The sequence below is a fragment of the Hipposideros armiger genome, unplaced genomic scaffold (assembly GCF_001890085.2).
Source record: "Hipposideros armiger isolate ML-2016 unplaced genomic scaffold, ASM189008v1 scaffold_1784, whole genome shotgun sequence".
Classification (NCBI taxonomy): domain Eukaryota; kingdom Metazoa; phylum Chordata; class Mammalia; order Chiroptera; family Hipposideridae; genus Hipposideros; species Hipposideros armiger.
This window is the reverse complement of record NW_017733134.1, coordinates 81,967-101,871: the sequence shown is the minus strand read 5'-3', so window position 1 is coordinate 101,871 and position 19,905 is coordinate 81,967. Positions and strand designations below refer to the sequence as shown.

At 49.1% G+C, this 19,905-nt stretch overlaps 1 protein-coding gene across 1 annotated transcript in view; it reads left to right on the top strand.

Moving 5' to 3' along the window:
• The window catches only part of LOC109378177 (monoacylglycerol lipase ABHD12), a 38,640-nt gene that overhangs the window by 12,523 nt on the left and 6,212 nt on the right, over window positions 1–19,905 (top strand). The window contains exons 2-11 of the mRNA XM_019634639.1: window positions 836–941; window positions 4,357–4,476; window positions 7,402–7,432; window positions 8,976–9,021; window positions 11,351–11,480; window positions 12,813–12,850; window positions 13,363–13,442; window positions 14,475–14,557; window positions 16,360–16,438; window positions 17,530–17,657. Coding sequence (XP_019490184.1) covers window positions 4,406–4,476; window positions 7,402–7,432; window positions 8,976–9,021; window positions 11,351–11,480; window positions 12,813–12,850; window positions 13,363–13,442; window positions 14,475–14,557; window positions 16,360–16,438; window positions 17,530–17,657 — 686 coding nt within the window. The 5' untranslated portion in view covers window positions 836–941; window positions 4,357–4,405. The remainder of the gene's footprint in view (window positions 1–835; window positions 942–4,356; window positions 4,477–7,401; window positions 7,433–8,975; window positions 9,022–11,350; window positions 11,481–12,812; window positions 12,851–13,362; window positions 13,443–14,474; window positions 14,558–16,359; window positions 16,439–17,529; window positions 17,658–19,905) is intronic.

Below are 19,905 nucleotides of genomic sequence, written 5' to 3'. Positions count from 1 at the left end.
TTTGCGTGTTTTACAATAACAGTATGAGCTTATGCAGCACACACTGTGATCTTCTTGCTTCTTCCCTGCTCTTCTCACCTACCTGTAATCCTGTGGTCAGTCTCTGTCTAATGGCCCCAGGAATTTCCAGAGGATGGGTGCACCACAGAACTCTGCCCTAGTGGCAGATCGCTTGTTACACTGAGGGCTCCTGCTGTATTGCTCCACTTGACTGCACTCAACTCTGGATGGGTTCTGTGGATCACCCGCTCCTTTGCACCCACACCTCGTCTTCTGCCATCCTTCCTGCATTAAGTGACAGCACTAGAATCTTCAGAATCCCATTTAACTGGCTCGCACCCACATTCAGGTGGTTGTTGAGTCCCGTGGCTCAGCTCCAGAACACACTATCCGTCGTCTTGTCACCTTTCACACCACCCCTTCCTCTCACCCCAGGCTTCAGCCTTCAGTCGCAGCTCACCTGAGCTGCTTCTGGAAGCCTCACAGGCCTCCTTGTCTCCAGCCTCTCTCATGGCCAGCTACCTCCAGGCCTTTCAGGGTTTTTTTTCTTTCCTCATTTGTATCTTCTCACACCTTGAACAACTTTCAGTGGGTCCATCTCTACTTAGACCTCACTCTTGCTGGAGGTTGTGTAGATGCTCTCACAGTGTCCCAGAGCAGGCTTGCCTACAACCCCACCTGAGGCTAGGGGGCCCAGTGCTCCCGGCAGTATCGTGTTGGAAAAGACTTGGTACTTTTTGAGAGCTTCGCCTCTGCTGTGTGCATGCGTGCATGAGTGCATGTTTGTTTTCATCTGCTCCATTAATCCTGGTTTCCATCTCTTTGTCTTCCACAGTGAGGGTTCCCTATTTCATTGACTTGAAAAAACCACAGGATCAAGGTTTGAATCACACCTGTAATTACTACCTCCAGCCAGAGGAAGAAGTGACCATTGGAGTCTGGTGAGTGTCCAGCCAAGTGGCTACAGGGCTGAGGTACCTGCTCTGTGGAGTCTCCAGAAGGCAGGAGGGGCCCTGCGCCATGTGGCAAGTGTTGTCCTTGACAGCAGTCTCTGAAACAGTTGCCTGTCCATTTTTATCTTCACCCACTTTATTTCCAAAGCAAAGAGCTCTGCTAAATTTGATCCTAATGGAGCACAATGCGATAACACCAAACTATTCTGAGGTTTTCAAAGAGCTTTGTGAACCAGATTGTTTTTTGTAAAGGGCCTTATTTCCAGGGGGAAAGAAAAAGCTAGAAACAAAGAAAATATAAGCACAGAATTGTGAGTACAGGTTTGAGATATACCATTTATTTTCGGAAAATAGAATGTCTAGGGGCCTGCCAAGTGGCTCAGTTGGTTAAGAGCACGAGCTCTGAGCAACAAGGGTCGCCGGTTTGATTCCCACATGGGCCAGTGAGTTATACCTGAGCTGAGCTGCCAATAGGTGGCAGGATGGCTCAGCTGGTGAGAGCACGTGTTCCTAACAACAAGGTTGCCAGTTTGACTCCCACATGGGATGGTGGACTACGCCCCCCTGCAACTAAGATTGAACATGGCACCTTGAACTGAGTGACCGTAAGCTTCTGACGGTTGGCTGGATGGTGACTAGACTTGGAGCTGAGCTAGCTGCACCCTCCACAACTAAGATTGAAGGACAACAACTTGGTTATTCCCCTTCCCCAATTCCCAGCACTGTTCCCCTTCTCCAATTCCCCGATAAAATAAAAAATAATAAAAATTTTAAAAAGTAAGAAAAAGGAATGTCTAGATATTGAAAACGGCTTTATTTCTTTTCACATAGAGCACTTTTGGCAGTTGATAATGGTGGTGTTTGATATCTTCTTAGTATTTACTTTTTGTAACCATAAATTTGAATTGGACTTAAGCTTTGTGACTTTTTTGTCCTTAGAATATATTTTAATGGGTTTTTTCTTATGGACAAGTGAGTGTTTTTGAACAACTAAATCAAAATTGACCAACCTTGTTGTGGTGGTTTCATTTTTCTCTCAGAATCACTGCCCCTTTAATCTAGCTGAGATTCTTTTTCAGTAGTCATGAAGTCTCTCTCTGCTGTCTCAGAAAACCACTGTGTATGTGAGAAGCTTCTAAATGAAATGCTATGAATAGCTTCCCAGTGTGGATTGCAAGGTAGTTCAGGCATTTCTAATAACGGTCCTGGGGAAAGAACAAAATGAGAAGGGAGATTGTTGTTTTTAGGAGTTGATGCTGGGATTCTAGAGTCTTGTTTCTAGTTGGATTTAATCTAACATTTATTGACCACTGTGTGCATGTTGGATGCTTTGCTTTTCCATCTTCATTCAGAAGTTTGACATGTTTTGCTCAGAGCTGTTTGTTGGGAATTGGTTGACCCTCCTGCTGGTTAATGGGGTCTGCGCTTTGAAGACATGGGAGTTTTGTCAGGACCTCATATTGCAGAGGGGTGTTTGTTATGCTGACACTTAGGCTGAAAGCTGTCACAGGAATTATTGATGGAAGTTGTATTTAGCGACAACAATGGTGAGTCTCGAGGTAGTGACAGCCATGTTGTGTGCTGGTGGGTGCCTTATGCTTGCCCACATCTGTGTCCTGTGCTGTTGTGAGGACGGTGTGGGCCCTTGGTTCACCAGCTGTCCCTACCCAGCACCTTGTTAGATCCTCCTACCAGCAAAGGCTTAGAGAAAAGCTGAGGATATACTTGGCTGTCAGCTCATTCTCAGCTGTCTGTCTGTGGGCATAGTTGTCCACCTGGCATGGGGGAGGAGAGCCCCAGGAATAGGTTCCCACCCCTCTGGCTGGGAGCTTCCTGGGCCTTTGTCAAGAGCTCCAAGTTTGGGGTAACCTGGCTACTGGAAGCACATCAGCCCCCCAGCACCTTCAAAATACACCTTTCAGTCCCATAGGTTTATAATTGTAGGAGAGTAAAAATTACAGTGGACAGGGGCCGGCCAAGTGGCTCAGTTGGTTAAGAGCTGGCTTAAGAGCACAAGCTCTGAGCAACAGGGCAGCCGGTTTGACTCCCACATGGGCCAGTGACGCTGCACCCGAGCTGAGCTGTTGCAGAGCTGCCAACATGTGGCAGGATGGCTCAGCTGGTGTAACAACAAGACTGCCTGTTCAATGGTGGGCTATGCCCACCCACAACTAAGACAACTTGGCACCTTGAAATGCGCTGCCCGCTGGATGGCTCAGTTGATTGAGCATGTGCTCTTAACAAGGCTGCCAGGTTTGACTCCCGCATGGGATGGTGGCTACGCCCACCCACAACTAAGACTGAACACAGAACCTTGAACTTAGAGGCCACAAGCTACCGACGGGCAGCCAGATGGCGACTGGCGCCCTCTATACGAAGACTGAAGAACAACAACTTGGTTGGTCCCCTCCCCCAATTCCCCAATAAAATGTTTTTTAAAATTTTTTAAAAATAAAAATTACAGTGGTCAAAACCACCCAAAATATAATCCTCTGGAATGAGTCAAAGATATTCATTAGAAATAAGGTGCTGAAACTTAAGTGCTAGAAAACAAGAAATTGGCCATTTACTACAGTATTTTAAAGGATTCTTGCTAATTTAAATAAATTTTACAGAAAAACCTTATTAATTCCCTCCCAAGTGGTTAACAGTATTTGATGTGGACTGAGTTAAGATTAACTAGAGCATCTCTTTGAAGGAGGGTTTGACCAGATAGACTGAGGCTCCAAAGGCCTGGCCAAGTGTGAAATGAGCTGGGTGACTGTGAGCACACCCACGCAGCGAGGTGGCCTGCAGCACCTCTTCCTGAAGACGGGTCTGCTCCTAGATAGCTCGCAAGCAGGCTCGGAAATGTGCTGTATGTCAGAAATGGTGCTTTAAGGATGGCCAGGCTTCCAGTACGGCTCACAAAGGTTATTGTTGCTGAATTAGCACATATGACAGCATGATACTATCTTTAAGCACACTGAGTTAAACTGTATAGTTTAAAAACATGGATACTGAGGGAAATGCTCTTGCTTAGCTAGTATTAAAGTGTTCATTCTGTGCTAGTCCCAGATGAAGGCCTGGTGACTGATCCAGGTGGGATCCTCCCTCACAGAGCTTCTGGTTCCTCTGGGAGAAACAGCATCCCCGCACCCCCTTTCTGATAACTGCTACCAGTGTGAATCTCTGTGGCCCAGTGAAGGCCCATTAGCAAGACAGGAAACCCCCTACTTAGGCTGTCAGAAGCCATCCCTGTAGCTTAGAGTTCCGTAGTTATTATACTCTGGTAACAGGGACAGTTGGCTTGTCCAGCCCACCTGTTCTCCTGCTCTGTGCTCAGTTGTGGCTTGAGCTCCACAGCCATTCCTTTGACAGTTAGCATCATCTGATTGTGCCATTCCCTCTGCTCTGTTTCCAGGCACACTGTCCCTGCTCTCTGGTGGAAGACTGCCCAAGGGAAAGACCAGATGTGGTATGAGGATGCCTTGGCTTCCAGTTACCCTATCATTCTGTACCTGCACGGTAATGCAGGCACCAGGTGAGGAAGAGGAGCCCACGGGTGTGTCCTGCATGTAGTGCTGGCTCCTTTGTGGGCAGGAGTGCCCTGGTCCAGTCAGGCTTACTGACTCACCGCAGTGAGGGACTAGGCACATGGGCAAACAGAGAAACAGGGGGGTTTAGGTGAAATTTACATGAAGCAGTATTCCCACAGGCACAGAGCAAGGCAATGCTGTGTGCAAAGTGGGCCCAGGCCCTGTTTCCTTGGGAACCCCCTGTTAGGCAGATGGGGGAAGCTCTGTCCAGAAACCCCTTACCTGAAGCTCACACTGGGTGGAATGGAGGAGGCTGCATCTCTGTGAGAGAGACTAAGATCCTCTGCCAGAGAAGGGTGTGTCCCTCTTCCCGACTTAAAGGGCAAAGTGCCTTCTAAGGGCCCCTGATTTAGGAAACAAGGTTTCTCTGTGGGTAAGGAAGTGGTGGTCCCTCAGAGGAGGGGTGCTTGTGACATTTCAGGGCCATAGCGTGCCCTGAGGAAAGTTGTCTCTTGTTCAATAGCAGCAAGATCTGAAGATTGCAGGCAGGTTGGCACTTCCTTTCTGGCAGGTATCCCCTGCCGGAGGAGGAGGAACAGTTCCTGGAAAGGGCAGCAAGTGCTGAGAAGAGGTAGCGAGGAGGGAAGACCAAAGGCAGAGGGAGGCCAGCAAAGAGACCCCATCTGCGTGTACATGGACAGGCTCATACTCTGAGGTGGCCCCACTATGCTGTCAGGTCAGGGCGACTTGCTTTAGTTCTCTCCTTCCAGCTGTATCCCAGCAGTGCCAGTGCATCCTGCTGGGCTGGTGATGAAGCACAATTGTCTATGGCAGGTAAAGCCCTTGCCCACATTTATTCCAGGTGTTTTTCAGGAGTGGCTTTGATGGCATGTCCTTCAGACTAGCTGTGATTGGAGCTACCATCCTTGGTTTAAAGGTGGCTCCTTCCACCCCACATGGTCAGCCTTGCTTAGAAGAGTCTCTCTGAGATAGCTGGCAGGAGTGAAGGAAGAGGTGGATTTTCTGAAGAAAGCATTGCCTGAAACTCCCAGGAGGGTCACTGTTGCTGCAGTGCCTTAGGTCATGTGAGAGAGAGTCAGCAAGGAACTGGCAGGAGGCAGGATGCCTTGGCCATGGTGATGGGATGGGGGATGGTCATTTTATAGGCAGAACCAGCAAGGAGAACAATGCACAGGCCTTTCTGGAGGGGAAAGCAGGCCACAGTGGGTGTCTGGGCAGAGTGACTGCACAGAGGACATGCAGAAAGTCCAGAAAGTGTGGCCTACGAGGATGGTTTCCGAGCCAAGTGAATAGAGCTACTGAATCATGCATGCACTTGGCTGTTTGCTTTCTTCTTTGGAACAAGCTACAGAGGGTTTCTCTTCTGCTTTTCAAAACCAAGTGGCTACCAACAGCTCTTTAAGCATCTTTCTGTAAATGAGAGAATGTTGTGGTTTACTTGAATAAAGGTCAGTTAAGCAATGCCAATCACATGGTAAAAAAAAAAAAGACAAAATCTGCCTGTAACTTCAGGTTTAAAGGAATATTGTTACTTTGCAAGGTTTGCTGCTCCCTCCCACTGCCCGGAAGACTGCCTGTGTTGCACATCTCGCCCACCTCTGTTCCTTGACCAGACTCATGAGGCTCCCTGAGATCCAGAGCCCCCGCCCACCCCAACCCCCTTCACCAGGCTGCTGCTGCCCTTGTGTTAGACTCTAGATCCTTTTTTGCTCAAGATAGGGAATTTGGAAAATTTAAGAGCCACCACAAACTTTTCCAAAGATAACTGAAAACATTGTGCAGTATTTCCTTTTGGTTTTGAAACTCATTTGTGTTTTTGTTTCTGCATTATATTGGTTTCCTCCTTCATCTCAGCCTTGTGTCTCCCAAAGATGCTCCCTCCCTCACCCCCACACACATACCTGAAATGGCCAAAATGCTCAAAATGCTCATTATAAAAAAGAAAAACATCTGAGAAATCTGGAGAGGATGAGCTCACCTGCGATACGCTTTCCTGTTCCAAGGTGGCCCCGTCCCTACTTTGGTGCCTTTCCACAGTAATAGCAAACCAACAACTGGACAGAAAGTGAGAAAGAATTGATGGTCCTCAGACAAAGAAGTACAGACACGTGAAACAGTTCAGATGTGTGAAAGCCTATTCAGCCTCAGTAATGAAAAGTACCCACTAAAACACTAGTCTGTTGGTGAGGGGCTGGGAGATGGCCATTCTCATACAATCTTGGTGAAAGATTGGGCCCTCTGAAGGACTTCGCAGTGATTGTCAAGATTACAGTTGCACCTTCGACGAGCAGTTCCACATATAGGAACGTGTCCCACACATGTGTGAAGGGACATCACAAGCTGGCCGCAGCAACAAAACTTAAGTCAGCAGCACGTGGGAAAGGGCCAAATGACCACAAAGTGAGTGCGGTGACCATCGCTAAAAAGAGTGTACTGGAAGTGAGCTGTAACTTATTGAGTGGAGAGTGAGAGACAGAAGGTGTGTGTAGCAGGTCCCTGTGGGTGTGTGACTGCAAGTAAAGAAATGCCTGTGCGTCTGTCTACAGGTGGTCCCTGGAAAGCAGGAGGCTGAAGGAGGGGCCGGATGCTGGGGCGGAAGTGGGCAGGCTTGCTGTTTGTCCTCTTATGTCCTGTGGATTTTGTGTTGTATGTATGCATTACCTAGTCAAAAATAAAAGTAAGGTAATAATTAACAAATGTCCCCAAAGTGCTAAGACTGTCCCTTGCTTAGCACAGTACTGCCAGAGGCAAGCTCAGAGCCAATTAGGTTGGCCCAAGGAGGAGATCACCTATCCACCATCGACCCCCCTGTATGAATTTGGGGACCAAGTCACTAAGGGCCCCTGGGCCTGCCTCTTTGAGAAGATGCACTAACACCCATTCTTGTTTCCTTCTTTCTGACATTCTAGAGGAGGTGACCACCGAGTGGAGCTTTACAAGGTGGGTGAGGATGGCACACAGTGTATGATGTAGAGAACAATATCCACATGGTCTGTGACGGGCGTAGCAGTGTCTACATCATGTATGACAGAGGGAGCAGTGTTCACACAAGTCTACAGTGGAAGGAACATTGCCTGAGTATTGTTTCCTATGTGTTCTTTCCAGGTGTCATGAACAGAAGGGAGTCCCCTAATAATTTTGATCATTAATCATGGTGGTCTTTCTGGCACTGCCTCTGTGGACGACTCCACCATGGAGTACTTCCTACAATGCTGCCTCCGGGGATAGTTTCCAAAATCAGGATGAATGAACCTTGTGGATCTTATGCCAGACATTGGCTGATTACATAAAAGGTGTTTGTGTTACTCATATATAAAAGGAATGGAGAGGATAGAGGGGTCAGGGAGCTAGCCTTTACTCCCAAGTCGCAGCTCGGGAATTGGGCCACCAGAAGTGTCTCACCTCCACAGCAGGTGCTGGTCAGATTTAAATCAGATTCCAGGCCCACTGAATGGAAGCCCAGCAGGTCTCCCCAGGTAAATGGGGCCACAGGCAGGTGTGCAGACCTTCCCTTTTGTTTGGTTGTCCTCTTTATTGGGTGTTTGGGTCTAGGAGCCTGAAGTGTGCAGCTGTTGCCAGTGTCCGAGGCCAGCACGCTTATCTCCCTCATAATCCTGTCAGACAAGCATCTGCCTGTGCTACAGGGTAGAAAGGGACATAAACAGATGTGTGGGAATATCTGTACCGAGTGGGCACTGCTGTGTCCATCATACACCTGGTGGACTGCTCTGGGCTGTGGAGCATTTCCTTGCATGGATTAGATCAAGTCAGGGAAGTGAATGCTTGGAAAGCTGTAGTTCCCTTTTGAGGTTTCTGTTCATACAGCGGTTCACACTGGGAGCAGGTGTGACTCTGGAGGGTGCAGGCTCTGCAGGAGGCTGGGAGCTGGAAGGTAGTGCTGCCGGCTACCCAGAGGTGGCCTAAGGAGCAAGGAGCACATGCCAGGCAGTGACTTTGGGGGACATGGTGGCTGGCAGCTTCCGCATGGCTCTGGGGACACCCCAGCCAGGGCTGGACGGGGTGGAGGAGGGAGGTGATAAGTAGGGATCTAATGAAAGCGATCACCTAGACTAGAGGAATTTTTTTTTTAATAGAAAAAATTCAATGGAAGTTTAAAATCTGAGATAAGTTGCAGTAAGCGGGGTGGTCAAAGCTCCTGCTGTTTGCCCTGGGGTGGGGGGCGGGGAGGGGCGGGGTGCAGGCCACCTGTGAGCCCCTGAATGCAGAGGTGATGCTCTGAGCCGAGGGAGAGGCATCCTGCCCACATTGCTGAGGTGGAGGGTAACACCATATATGGTAGCAGTTGGCATTGGGTTTCATAAGATCCAGTCAGGAATGGGGGAGTATGACAAGTCTTTATTTAAAGTTCCCCCTTTGTGCAGGGCAGAAAGACAGAAATCAGGATGGGTTTAGTAAGGGCCAAGATGCCCTCTATCCAAGATGTGTGGATTTGTTACCTAGATGTTTATTTTTCACTTTACAGGTACTGAGTTCACTTGGTTACCATGTGGTCACCTTTGACTACAGAGGTAAGGGTTCTTTTGAAAGTGCATATCTGGGCCCTCCCACTTCCTCCAGTTAATGTTTAATGTGCAGGCATCATTCTGAGAGGCTCAGACACGCCTAGCAGGTGCCTGACCTGTGGCAACTTCAAGTGTGTTAAGATAGTGGAGGGGGACAAGGTCTTCGATGAGTGTCCTGCATGCAGACGCCAGGGATGTCCCTCTTGTAGGGAGGCATCAGTGCCTGGAATCCAACATGTGCCCTCTGTCAGCAACATTTTAATTGTGGAAGATTCTTTTTTCTTTATTGGACTCGGACTTTCCCTGCAGCTGACACCAGACACATTTTATGCTCAAGAGAGCTTGTCTTGAACTTCAGAAAAAAAGAAAAAAAACTGCTAAGAGAGAAGAAAGATCCTCTTCCTGTCCCCTTAGTATTTCTTCTTTCTTGAATAAATCAGAGTGCTTGACACTGAAGAGATCAAGAATCCGCAGTTTGATGTAAGCAAAGAACATTCTACCTCAATGAGCCAGGAAAATGCTTTATATTAACAGTGAGCAGCTGTTTGAGAAGTATATTCACTTCATGGTCCTCAGCTGGAGAGAGCAAAGTGCTGAACGCCGCTTGGCTAGCTTACCTTGACCTCTTGGAGGGCAGGGGTGTCCATATCCTCAGACCAAGGATATGGGTGTTGTGTTAGTTTCCTCTTGCTGCTGTAACAAATTACCACAAACTTAATGTCTTAAAACAACACAAACTTATTATTTTGTAGTTCTGGAGGTCAGAAGTCCAAAATCTTTAGCCACTGGGCTAAAATCAAGGTGTTCGCAGGGCTGGTTTCTGCAGGAGATTCTATGGAGAATCCGGTTCCTTGCCTTTTTTAGCTTTTCGAGGATGCCCTTGTTCCTTGTCTCTTGGCCCCTTGAGTCTGCATCACTCTGACTCTGACTTTTGTCTTTTCTCTTTCACTTATAAAGACCCTTGTGATTTCTTTGGGTCCAAACTGATAAGCCAGGATACTCTTCCATTTCAAGGTGAGCTGATTAGCAGCTTCAGTTCCTTCTGCAACCTAATTCCCCCTTCCACATAACTTAAAATATCCACAGGTTCCAGAGATAAGGATGTGGACCTCTTTGGGGGCAATTCAGCTTACCACAGGAATGGTTCTTTCATGGAAGACTGTTCCATCAGGATGAAAGTTCTGGGTTGGGAAAAACTCAGAAATGAGGATCTGGAAAGTAGTTCACCCATTCATCCTTTTCTCCATGCTAAAAAGTTTTCAGTTCCTGCTGCATGCTAGAGCCCTCGGGATAATGAGAAGGGGCAGGCAACTTTCCTGTTCACCTCCTTGTACTTCTATCAAGAAATGAAATCCAGTATAGCACTTCCTCTTTTCAGGTTTTATTGAGCCTCTGCATTCCTAAGCACTATGAGAGACCAAATTTCTGCCTCTAAGTGTCTCTCCCAGTCCCTTTCTCTCTGTCCCTGTCTGTGTTCGTCTCTGTATCTTCGTCCTTTCCTGTCCCTGTGTCCCTGCCTCCCACTCTTGCCCTGAGCCTCTCAGTCTGACCTTGTCTCCCACACTTCTTCTTCCATAATCTGGCATCTGGGACACCCAGGGGAGATAGCTTGCTGTGCCCCCTGACTCTGTGGGTTTTTGCTTATACAGCAGAACCTGCTCTTTCTGAGCCTTGTGATGCTTTCAGATCACTTGATTATGACTCACTGCTGAGCCGCTAGAAATGACTAGACACGTGGTTTTTCCTGGAGACGGGGTGGAAGGGCCCTTGGGGAGGATAGTATGGGAGCAGAGATGTTTTGCTTTCCTCTGTTATGCAAACAAGATGCTTGGAGTCCCTTCCCTTTCTGGGTCAGAGTTGCCTAGAGCCTGAATTCCACCCACCCACCCTTTTTCCCAGAGCCTTGCCTCCTGACTTCTGTGCCTGTCTGTAGCTGGGCCACACCTGGGCCTTGGTGTCTGGACTAGGTTCAGGGGCCCCTGGGCAGGCCAGACTCTCATCCTGGGCCAGCCACCAGCAAGCCCCCAGTCTTGGAGAAGTTGATGTCCTGACAAGACCACTCCCTTCTGCACTGCTGCTCATCAGTATTCGGGAGGAAGGCTTGTGATGGCCTATGGGTTCAGGGGTTGTAATTGGGTGAGGAGGTGGGAGAAGTAGGAGCAGGCTTGTCAGGATACCCTGTGCCTGGACCTGTGGATGGTGATGGCAGAGACTTGTATTGCCCCAGAGGGCCTGGGTCTACCTGTTGAGAAATGGAGGGTGGGGTGTGGGCCTGCCACTGAAGAGGTTCCATGAACTAAGCTTGACTTCCTCCTATTCTGCTTCTCTCCCCCAGGTTGGGGTGACTCAATAGGCACACCATCGGAACAGGGCATGACCTATGATGCACTCCATGTTTTTGACTGGATCAAAGCAAGAAGTGGGGACAACCCTGTGTATATTTGGGGCCACTCCCTAGGCACTGGGTAAGAAGAGTTCCAAGCATGATGTGGCCTTTGGGGGAAGCAGTTCTTCATTGGGTGACTTTCCAGCATGGGCTCTCTGAGGGTGCCCTGGTGGCCTCTGGATCCTGTGGCACCATTAATTACAAGCCTTGTCTCTGATCGCCTATGCAGGTTCGGGGGATGAGGCACCACAAGGGACCACAAAGGGTTTGAGCAACTTGAACTCCTCCACCCAAAAAGTGACTGGAGACACACAGAGGCAGTTGTGGGGGTGACCTCCCCCACCACAAGAGGGATGGGAAGACTTTCCTTAGCCCAGGGTTGTGCCCTTGGGGAGATGTCTTCAGAGCAGACCAGATAGGGTTCAAGTTCCAGATGCACCTGGGCTTCACATCTCCTGGTTTTGGACTGCGTGTGCTGGCCAACAAGCCCCAGTGCCAGGGCTCTGATCACTGCAAACCAGGGGCATTTTTAACAACTGGGCCACATAGCCCGTACTTGGCTTACCAGAAACTTGGGGAAAGCAACAGTACCAAGACAGGAAGCACTTTAATGTTCCATTTGGGGCCTGCCTGAATCGCTTCTGCTGATGTGAGGTCCAGAGTGTTTCTAAAAAGAGCCACTGATGATGTCAGTGCCCAGAGCCCCAAGACCTTCAGCAGCCTTGCCTTTTCCTGCTGCATTTCCTTCAAGTGCAGTGGCCGCAGCCCCTTTTTCAAGTTGCTACTCACCTTAGATAGCATGCTGCAGTTGGGCCAGGGACTGCAGACTGGGCATTGTCTGGGACAAGGCCTCCTCCTGGCCTGCCCTTGTGGGGAGAGTAGCCCATGTGCCCTCGGAGAGGCACCCTGGATGGAGGGGAGCAGGCCACCCTGCCATAGCTCTCTGCACAGGACCCCCTGGTGTGGTTCTGGGATGACAAGAGGCCCCCGGGGCCTGGCAGACTCCAAATACTGCCACCTCCAGGAATTGTGCAGGTACACAGCTGATAGGGCAGCCCTGATTCCCATTGTCCCTCTGTCTCAGCAGCACCCATTCCAACTGAGAGGCAGTGCTGTGTAGCCTGAAGGAGGCTGTTCCTGGTGAGGTTGCAGAACATGCCTCAGGGACTTTAAGGGTGACTGTCATCACCATCCTTGTTGAAGGAGTTGGCTGATGGCTGGGGCAGTGGGCCCACCCATGGTCTTGGGGCACCTTTGTCCCCCTACCACCAATAGGTTGTGACCTTTGTCACAACCCTACCAATTGCTTCATAGATCCTACGGCTTCTCTAGTTATTTTCTAGTGTTAGAACAGTGTCATCTAAAACGATTTTTGTCAAAATTCACCTGAACTTTTTTTTTCTCTTTTCAGAGTGGCAACAAATCTGGTACGGCGCCTCTGTGAGCGAGGTAGGGGCTTGTGTGGCATGTGACCCTGGTGTGTGAGCATGGGTTCTTCCTGGTCCTGGCATTCCTTCAGGGCAAGTGGAGTGTTTGGGCACTGGCTGTGTTCCTTGCCCTGCTGTGAATTCTTGTGAAGTGGGCGCTGGTGGGCAAGTAGCACATTGACTGTGTTCAGTGTCCTCACAGAGCTCCTTGAGTTGGGCATTGAGGCCAGGACCTGGGCAGACAGACCCTCAGTTGACCTAAGCATGCATTCCCCCATTGATTCTTGAGCAGCTGGCACAGCCTCATCCAGGTCCAGGCCCCAAATAAGCAGCTTCAGCAAAGGTGGTTCTCAGGAGCAAGCCGAGGCCACCTGAGCCACCTGAGTGGGTTCTTCCCATATGTCAGTCATGTGGATTTTACTATCTAGTTTGGGAGGCTGCCCCTCGGATGGACCCACCATGGGGCCATGGAGTGTGTGTTTTGTCTGGGCCTTTTGCCCATCTCACAGTTCCCTGTTTGTTTTACTTGTCTAGAGACGCCTCCAGATGCCCTTATACTGGAATCTCCATTCACTAATATCCGCGAAGAAGCTAAGAGCCATCCGTTCTCAGTGGCAAGTACAGATCTTATTAAAAGTTGACTTATTTTCATTATTAATTATATAAAAATAACTACAGTAAATAAGTATAAAACAATCACAAAAATTTAAATATTCCAATGAATACAGATCTTTATTAAAAATTAATCCTTGTTTAGTTCTGGGCACTGGCCTGACTCCAGTTACCCAGGAAGTTTATAACTTTGCAACCAGGTAGGATGGGTCCATAGCTGGGTTGTCTAGGGTGGCAGGACCCGCAAGAGGCCTTGCCCCTGTGGCATGGTCTGTCCACTGGGCATCGTTGCCCTGTGGGGTTCAGCACAGGCTGGGGTCTCTTCTCCCGGCTACTTCCCCAGGAGTGAGCTAGTGGGTGCCCCTACTCTATCCCCACAGACAGTGCTCAGCAGCCAGGCTCTCGTGGTTGTATCTTGGGGTGATGCCCTGGGTAAACCCAGGTGGGGATTCCAGGGTGAGTCAAGCCCTCACTGACTGGATCAGAGCCTTTAACTCTCTTTTTATGAGCCTGGCCCAGAGGGGCTCCCTCTGTGTCCTGTTACTTTCTTCTCCATTCTACTGCTTCCTGGATGGCCATGTTTTCTGGGGGAGCTGTGTCAGCCCACTGCCTGACTTCACATTGCTCTGTTGCACACCAAAAGAGTCCTATTCTGTAGTCTTAACTTCTTCGGTGTTGCTTTTCTTCCAAGTAAGTCCCATGGACCCTCATTTTTCCCAGGGAGTGGCAGACCTGATATTTGTGGGAAGTTTGGTGTCCAGGCTGATTCTGGTTGCTGCTCTGAGGCATGGGAGCCCCAATTGCAGACAGCCCTTTCTGCAACCAGTCTGGGGGCTTCTTGAGCAGGGAATCTGTGATTAGAGCACAGGGGTGCCGGGGCGCCCCAGCACATCTCTGGTGGGGCTGCAGTTCAGCTTGCTCAGAAGCAGGGGTGTCTCCTGGGCACTCAGCACCCTGTTTAAACCCTTGACCTTGGCTCTCCGCATGGGTATTTTAATTGACGCTTCTGCACATTGTTTCCATGTCACCTTCAGATATATCGCTACTTCCCTGGGTTTGACTGGTTCTTCCTCGATCCCATTACAAGCAGTGGAATTAAATTTGCAAATGATGAAAAGTGAGTACTGCGGCAGAGTACCTAATTTTTCAATTTAGAAAAACACTGGGAACACTCAGGATAAGCCTGTTCAGTCACATTAACCAAATAGGATGGAATTCTGAAGACTGTAGGGTTCTTCTCTAACCAACAGATCTTTATAGAGGAAAAGTAGGTATACGCTGCAGGTGAGAGAAAAAGGAGTGTGGAAAGACTATAAAATTAAAGCTATATGAAAACAAACTATTTTGTCCATATCGGTTTTATTTGAAAATAGTTTGGCAAAACCAGAACTCCTAAATAGGTATTACAACTGTAATAGTAACTGTTACTCAAAAATTGATTTTTCCTCAGCCATTTGATTGATGTTTGGTTATGAAAAGATGTTACAGAGTTTATTGTTAAAAATATTTTATTAGGTAAACCAAATGCGAATATTCTAGTTAAGGACTCTTTCTTTGAACAGCATTCGTAGCCTGTTGACATTGTTCTTTGTGATACCTTTATTTCATGGGTTTTCTTAAAAAAAAAGGAAAGGAAAAAATTCTTAACTAAATATTCAGTTAACATTTAAAAATCTACACTTAGAAACAGAATTTAGAAAAATGGAGTCTTTTCCCCCTCAGTTAAGGCTTTTTGGTTCTAAAAATAAAAATAGAACAAACTAAAATCTGAGCAAACATTATAAGCAAATGACCTGCTTGTTTATAAATATTATTGCTTTGGAATTTAAAGAATTATCTGAATGAACTGGATCCTTCTAAACAATAGTGTGCTACTCCTCACCCCCACCCCCAGTTTCCTTTGGTCCTGGCCCGCAGCTGAGTGGTGGGAGCAGTGAGGGCCATGTTACCCAGCCCTTACGCACTGGAAGTCAGGAGCTCCCTCTTGGGGGACAGGTCTTTTGCCAAATACTTGCCAAGGTGACAGCATGTGAGCTAGGCCTCTTCCAGAGCAGGTAAAGGTAAGACAAACTGCCTACAGTAGAAAATCTGAAAAGTGGGCAGTTCAAAGTATAACTTGCACACCGGAAACACTCCAGCCTGGAAGCAGAATGAGGTGAGAGCATGGTGGTGCTTGTACGCCACTAGCAGAAACACGAACTGCCAGGTGGGCTGGGCATCTCTGGGGTGACGAGCCCCCTGGCCCAGGTCCTGCCAGGTGCCAGGCTTGCCCAGCATTGCCCTCACGGAGCCCCCAGATTAGTATGGAATCGCCAAGAGCAGGTGGGTGCCAAGTCCACCAGATCACCGTGAGACTTCAGTGAGGCAGCCAAGAGGCACTCGGCCTGTTCTTCTGTTATTTGGTTTGCTGAAAGGTTTGGATTTAGTGAATAGAAATAGTAGAATAGAATAATAGAAAATGTTAATTTACTTGTAAACATTTAGGAGTTACCTTAAATGTTATTTATACCAAAGATAAATTATAGGGTGTAGACTTTTTTACCAACAGATTCCTAGTAACATTCATTTGCGGTAAGTTTCTTGGCTCACCTAAATTACTCAGTTGTAACTGTTTTGTTACTTTTAATGAATATGTCTACTGGCAAAAATAATCATTTTCAATTTTCAGAAAATATACAGGGGCCAGGCTTGGTGAATGAATTGATCTCTAGATTTGATTGACACCTATCACCTAGAATAGTTATTGATACAAACATCTGAGAAATCAACATTAATTCTTTAGTAAAAAGCCTAGCAAATTTGAGTTGTAAATCATCATGGTAAAACACTCCCTAAACTCAGTTCCCTGCCAAGGGCAGGCCCCGGGTACTAGGAAACCCCAGCCTGCGGTCTTGGTCTAGTCCTGTCTCTTCCCCGCAGCATGAAGCACATCTCCTGCTCCCTGCTCATCTTACACGCCGAGGACGACCCGGTCGTGCCCTTTCAGCTTGGCAGAAAGGTAGGTGTCCGTGTAGCCCCTCATGAGGGCAGGCATCCAGTAGGCTCACGTCAGGCCAGGCTAGGCATATGCAGAAGTGGAGGAGGGGTTGCTGCTGCCAGTGTCAGGGTGGGGGCCAAACATCTAATGCCGTCCACAAGAGGAAAATGTAAATAAGCAGATGTCTTCTCTGAGTCCCTGTGCAGGGGTCCTGGCCTGACAGATACTTGACTACAGGGAACTTAGCTGGGAGGGCTGTCCAGTTACTGGCTGGAGGGTAGGACCCCTCGATGATGAGGGTCCCCTGGCCCCAACACAGAAGTCCCAGTTAGTAGCGTTGACACAGAACTTCTCGTTTGTTCTTTTGCCTTTGAGATTGGACCAATGTCAGAGGAGTACCATGCTGTTGTGGGGCCTCCGCATTTGCTCTTGAACCAGGAAGCAGGATTAGATTTGTAGGTTAGTGTGGGATAGGAGACAGCAGTGCCTGGCTATGGTGATGGCAAGGGGCAGGGTCAGCCTAGAGGGAGCGATGCCTGGGCTACTTCTACCTCAGAATTGGCCTGAGGTACAGGTGGGTCCTCCAGGGCTATGTCCCTTCCCATCAGCAGGTCTGAGCACACAGCCTGGCCCTGGGGATAGGATGATGAAAGGGCTGAGGCAGGACAGATCTTGAGCCAGCCTGTTGACTGGCCTTGACCAAGGCACACTGTAAAGTCTGAGGCACATGACCCACCCCAGCCCCCAGGGCTGAGTGAGCCATCGGGGCTGCTCCAGGCTCTCAGGCCACCGCACCATCCCATAGCAGCTGGTTCTGTCTGTAGTACTGGTTCATCCACCTTGCCGCCACCTGAGGAAGTGAGGCTCTAAGAGACAGGTATGGGGACAGAGGGTCTTGAATAGCAGGCCGAGGAGCTGAGCCTGGGCCTGGTTCTTCAGCAGCCCAGCCCCAGCCATTGCAAACTGCAGGGCAGCAGTGCTGTTTGAGGGAGGCGTGGGCTGCTTTGCAGAGGCAGCAGCCACTGACTGGCCTATGTTGAAGGGGAGGCCACCAAGCAGGTCACCCACAGGGCTACCATCTCTGGGTGCTGACCCCATTTCTCCCTCCCCAGCTCTACAACATCGCTGCGCCATCTCGAAGCTTCCAAGATTTCAAAGTTCAGTTTATCCCCTTTCACTCAGACCTTGGCTACAGGCATAAGTACATCTACAAGAGCCCTGAGCTTCCTCGGATACTGAGGTGAGGCATTCTCTTCTCACCAGGGCCGTTGTCCTGGGTGGTGACGGCTCAGGCCAGACACAGCAGGTTCAGCCACTAAAGCTGCCTCAGTGGGTCAAGAGTCACCATGATTTAAGAGCCTTTTGTTTCCACCAGAGGGGCTGAGAGTGTTTATTGCCCTCCCTCCTGGACCGTTCCCGTAATCTTCCTGTGGTATAGAATGTACAGGCCCACAGACACCCCATGCAGGGTCTTGCCCAGCACACAGCTAGCCATGTACAGAAGCCCCCAACCTACACGCTCCCCACCTGCTGTAGGTGGCCTCGGTCCCTTCCCACACACCTTCCAGGTCCTGCCTGCGCACACACAGCCCACAGGCACTCTGGCTTGGGCAGCATCTGTTTGTCTTAAGCTGCTTCTGGAGGGAGGTGTGCTCCTGGCTGTGAGTTCAGCTTCCTGGGTCTGCTGAGCCTGGAGGTGCTCGAATCAGCCCTCGGAAANAGAGACACAGAGAAAACCTACAGATGAAGAGATTTTTAGAGACAGCCAGCAATCAACCATGCTAGCCATCGCCAGGATCCTGATTCAAACAAACTGCTCAAGGTATATGTGACTTTAATATCTAAGTGTGGTAAATGGTCTTGTGTGGTAGTGTTCAAGAGTCTGTACATACTGTGGTTTAGGGGGAAAACATCATTGTGAGGACGTGTAAAGTGCTGAGGGGTAAAGTGTTCTAGTGTCTGTGGTCTACTGTGAAACGGTCCAGCAGAAGTATAGCTTTATGGATGTTCTATAATTCTCCCCATTTTTCTTAGGCTTGAGATTTTTAATAATCAGAATTTTTTAAACAGTTCAAAAGTCCATATCTCTCAGATACACATATACATATTGAAATACTGACGAGTGAAACTAAATGATGTCTAGCACGTGCTTCAGAAACAGCAGGAGTTGAGGGAGTGGGCAGAGACCAAACAAGCTCAGTGTGCTCTGCTGTCTGAAGCTGATGGGCTCACAGAGGGGCTTGAACCTGCTGTTCACCTTCGTAAGTGCTTGAGTCAGAGCAGAAGGCAGAGCCTGGCCCCACTTTGTGACCCCCTCCCCTAAAAAAGACGTGCCCCAGTGCAACTCACACTCTCTGTTGACATCAGGCTGCTGGGGAAAAGTGGCAGAGAGTGGGACACCGACCCTAGAGTGCAGAGTGCAGTGAGGAGCCCCACCAATGCCTACATACGCTAGACTCCACAAGGGCATGTCCAAAGCATATGCCACAGTAAATAAAATAAAATAAAGCCAGTCTGAGCTCAGAGCGGGTGCACATCTGGTCGATGAAGCAACCAGTGACCTGNATCACTTCTTTTCCAGGCCCCATCCTGTTCCTTCAAAGGAGGGAACATCAGGAACTGTTCCCAAGTGCAGGGGTAACAGCAGCTTCCTAAGCAGGGAGCCAAGACTGGCAACAAATCAGATGCACAAATCTCTCAGGCCTCGTCCAAGGAGCTACTTAAATAGTTTGGAGGAAAATAACCCATCTGAACCAAAATTCTTCACAGTCACCACCATTACCAGTGCCCCCTCCCACTGTCATCTTCCATGGGGTGCACAAGTGGGACACCCAGAAAATGGAGGGAAGTAGGCACCAAGGGACACCTTCCTTCACCTCCCCCAGCTTAGGACATGGGTCTTCCCATGAGATCCCATGTGAACTCCAAGGTGAGGACACAAGTCTCACAGGGCTGCCATGTGCGGCCAGGCACATGCTCCACACAGAACCCTTGCAATTTGAGTTCTCCTTGTCCTCCTTCACCACCAGGTGGAGAGCAGACTCCAGCATCCCTGCCTTAGAAACACTCCTCACAGCTACAAATCCTTCACTCTACTAAATATCAAAGCCTTTACCTCTCCCAAGAGACCGTTCATGTTCTCATTTTAGACATGCTTTCTGTGTGCACACTCCTCACCAGGCCTGTCCCTCTGGGGCCAGACTCTGCACCTGCTCCTCCCCTTCCCACTCTGATCACACCAACATGAGGTGGTCAGACTGCAGGCTAAGGCCCATCTTCACCCCCTCTGCAGGGTAAACTTGTCCACATGGATAGCAGCCCAGCTCCAAGGAGTCACAATAAACCAGCATGGCAGCCGAGAGCAGAGGGACAGCTAAGACAGCCCCTAAGTAGAAGATGATAAAGAAGCACCGGGTGCAGGACAGCCTGAACCCAGGATGCAGCTCACCTTGCCGAGCCCCCAGCCAGCCTGCTCTGGGCCACAAGCT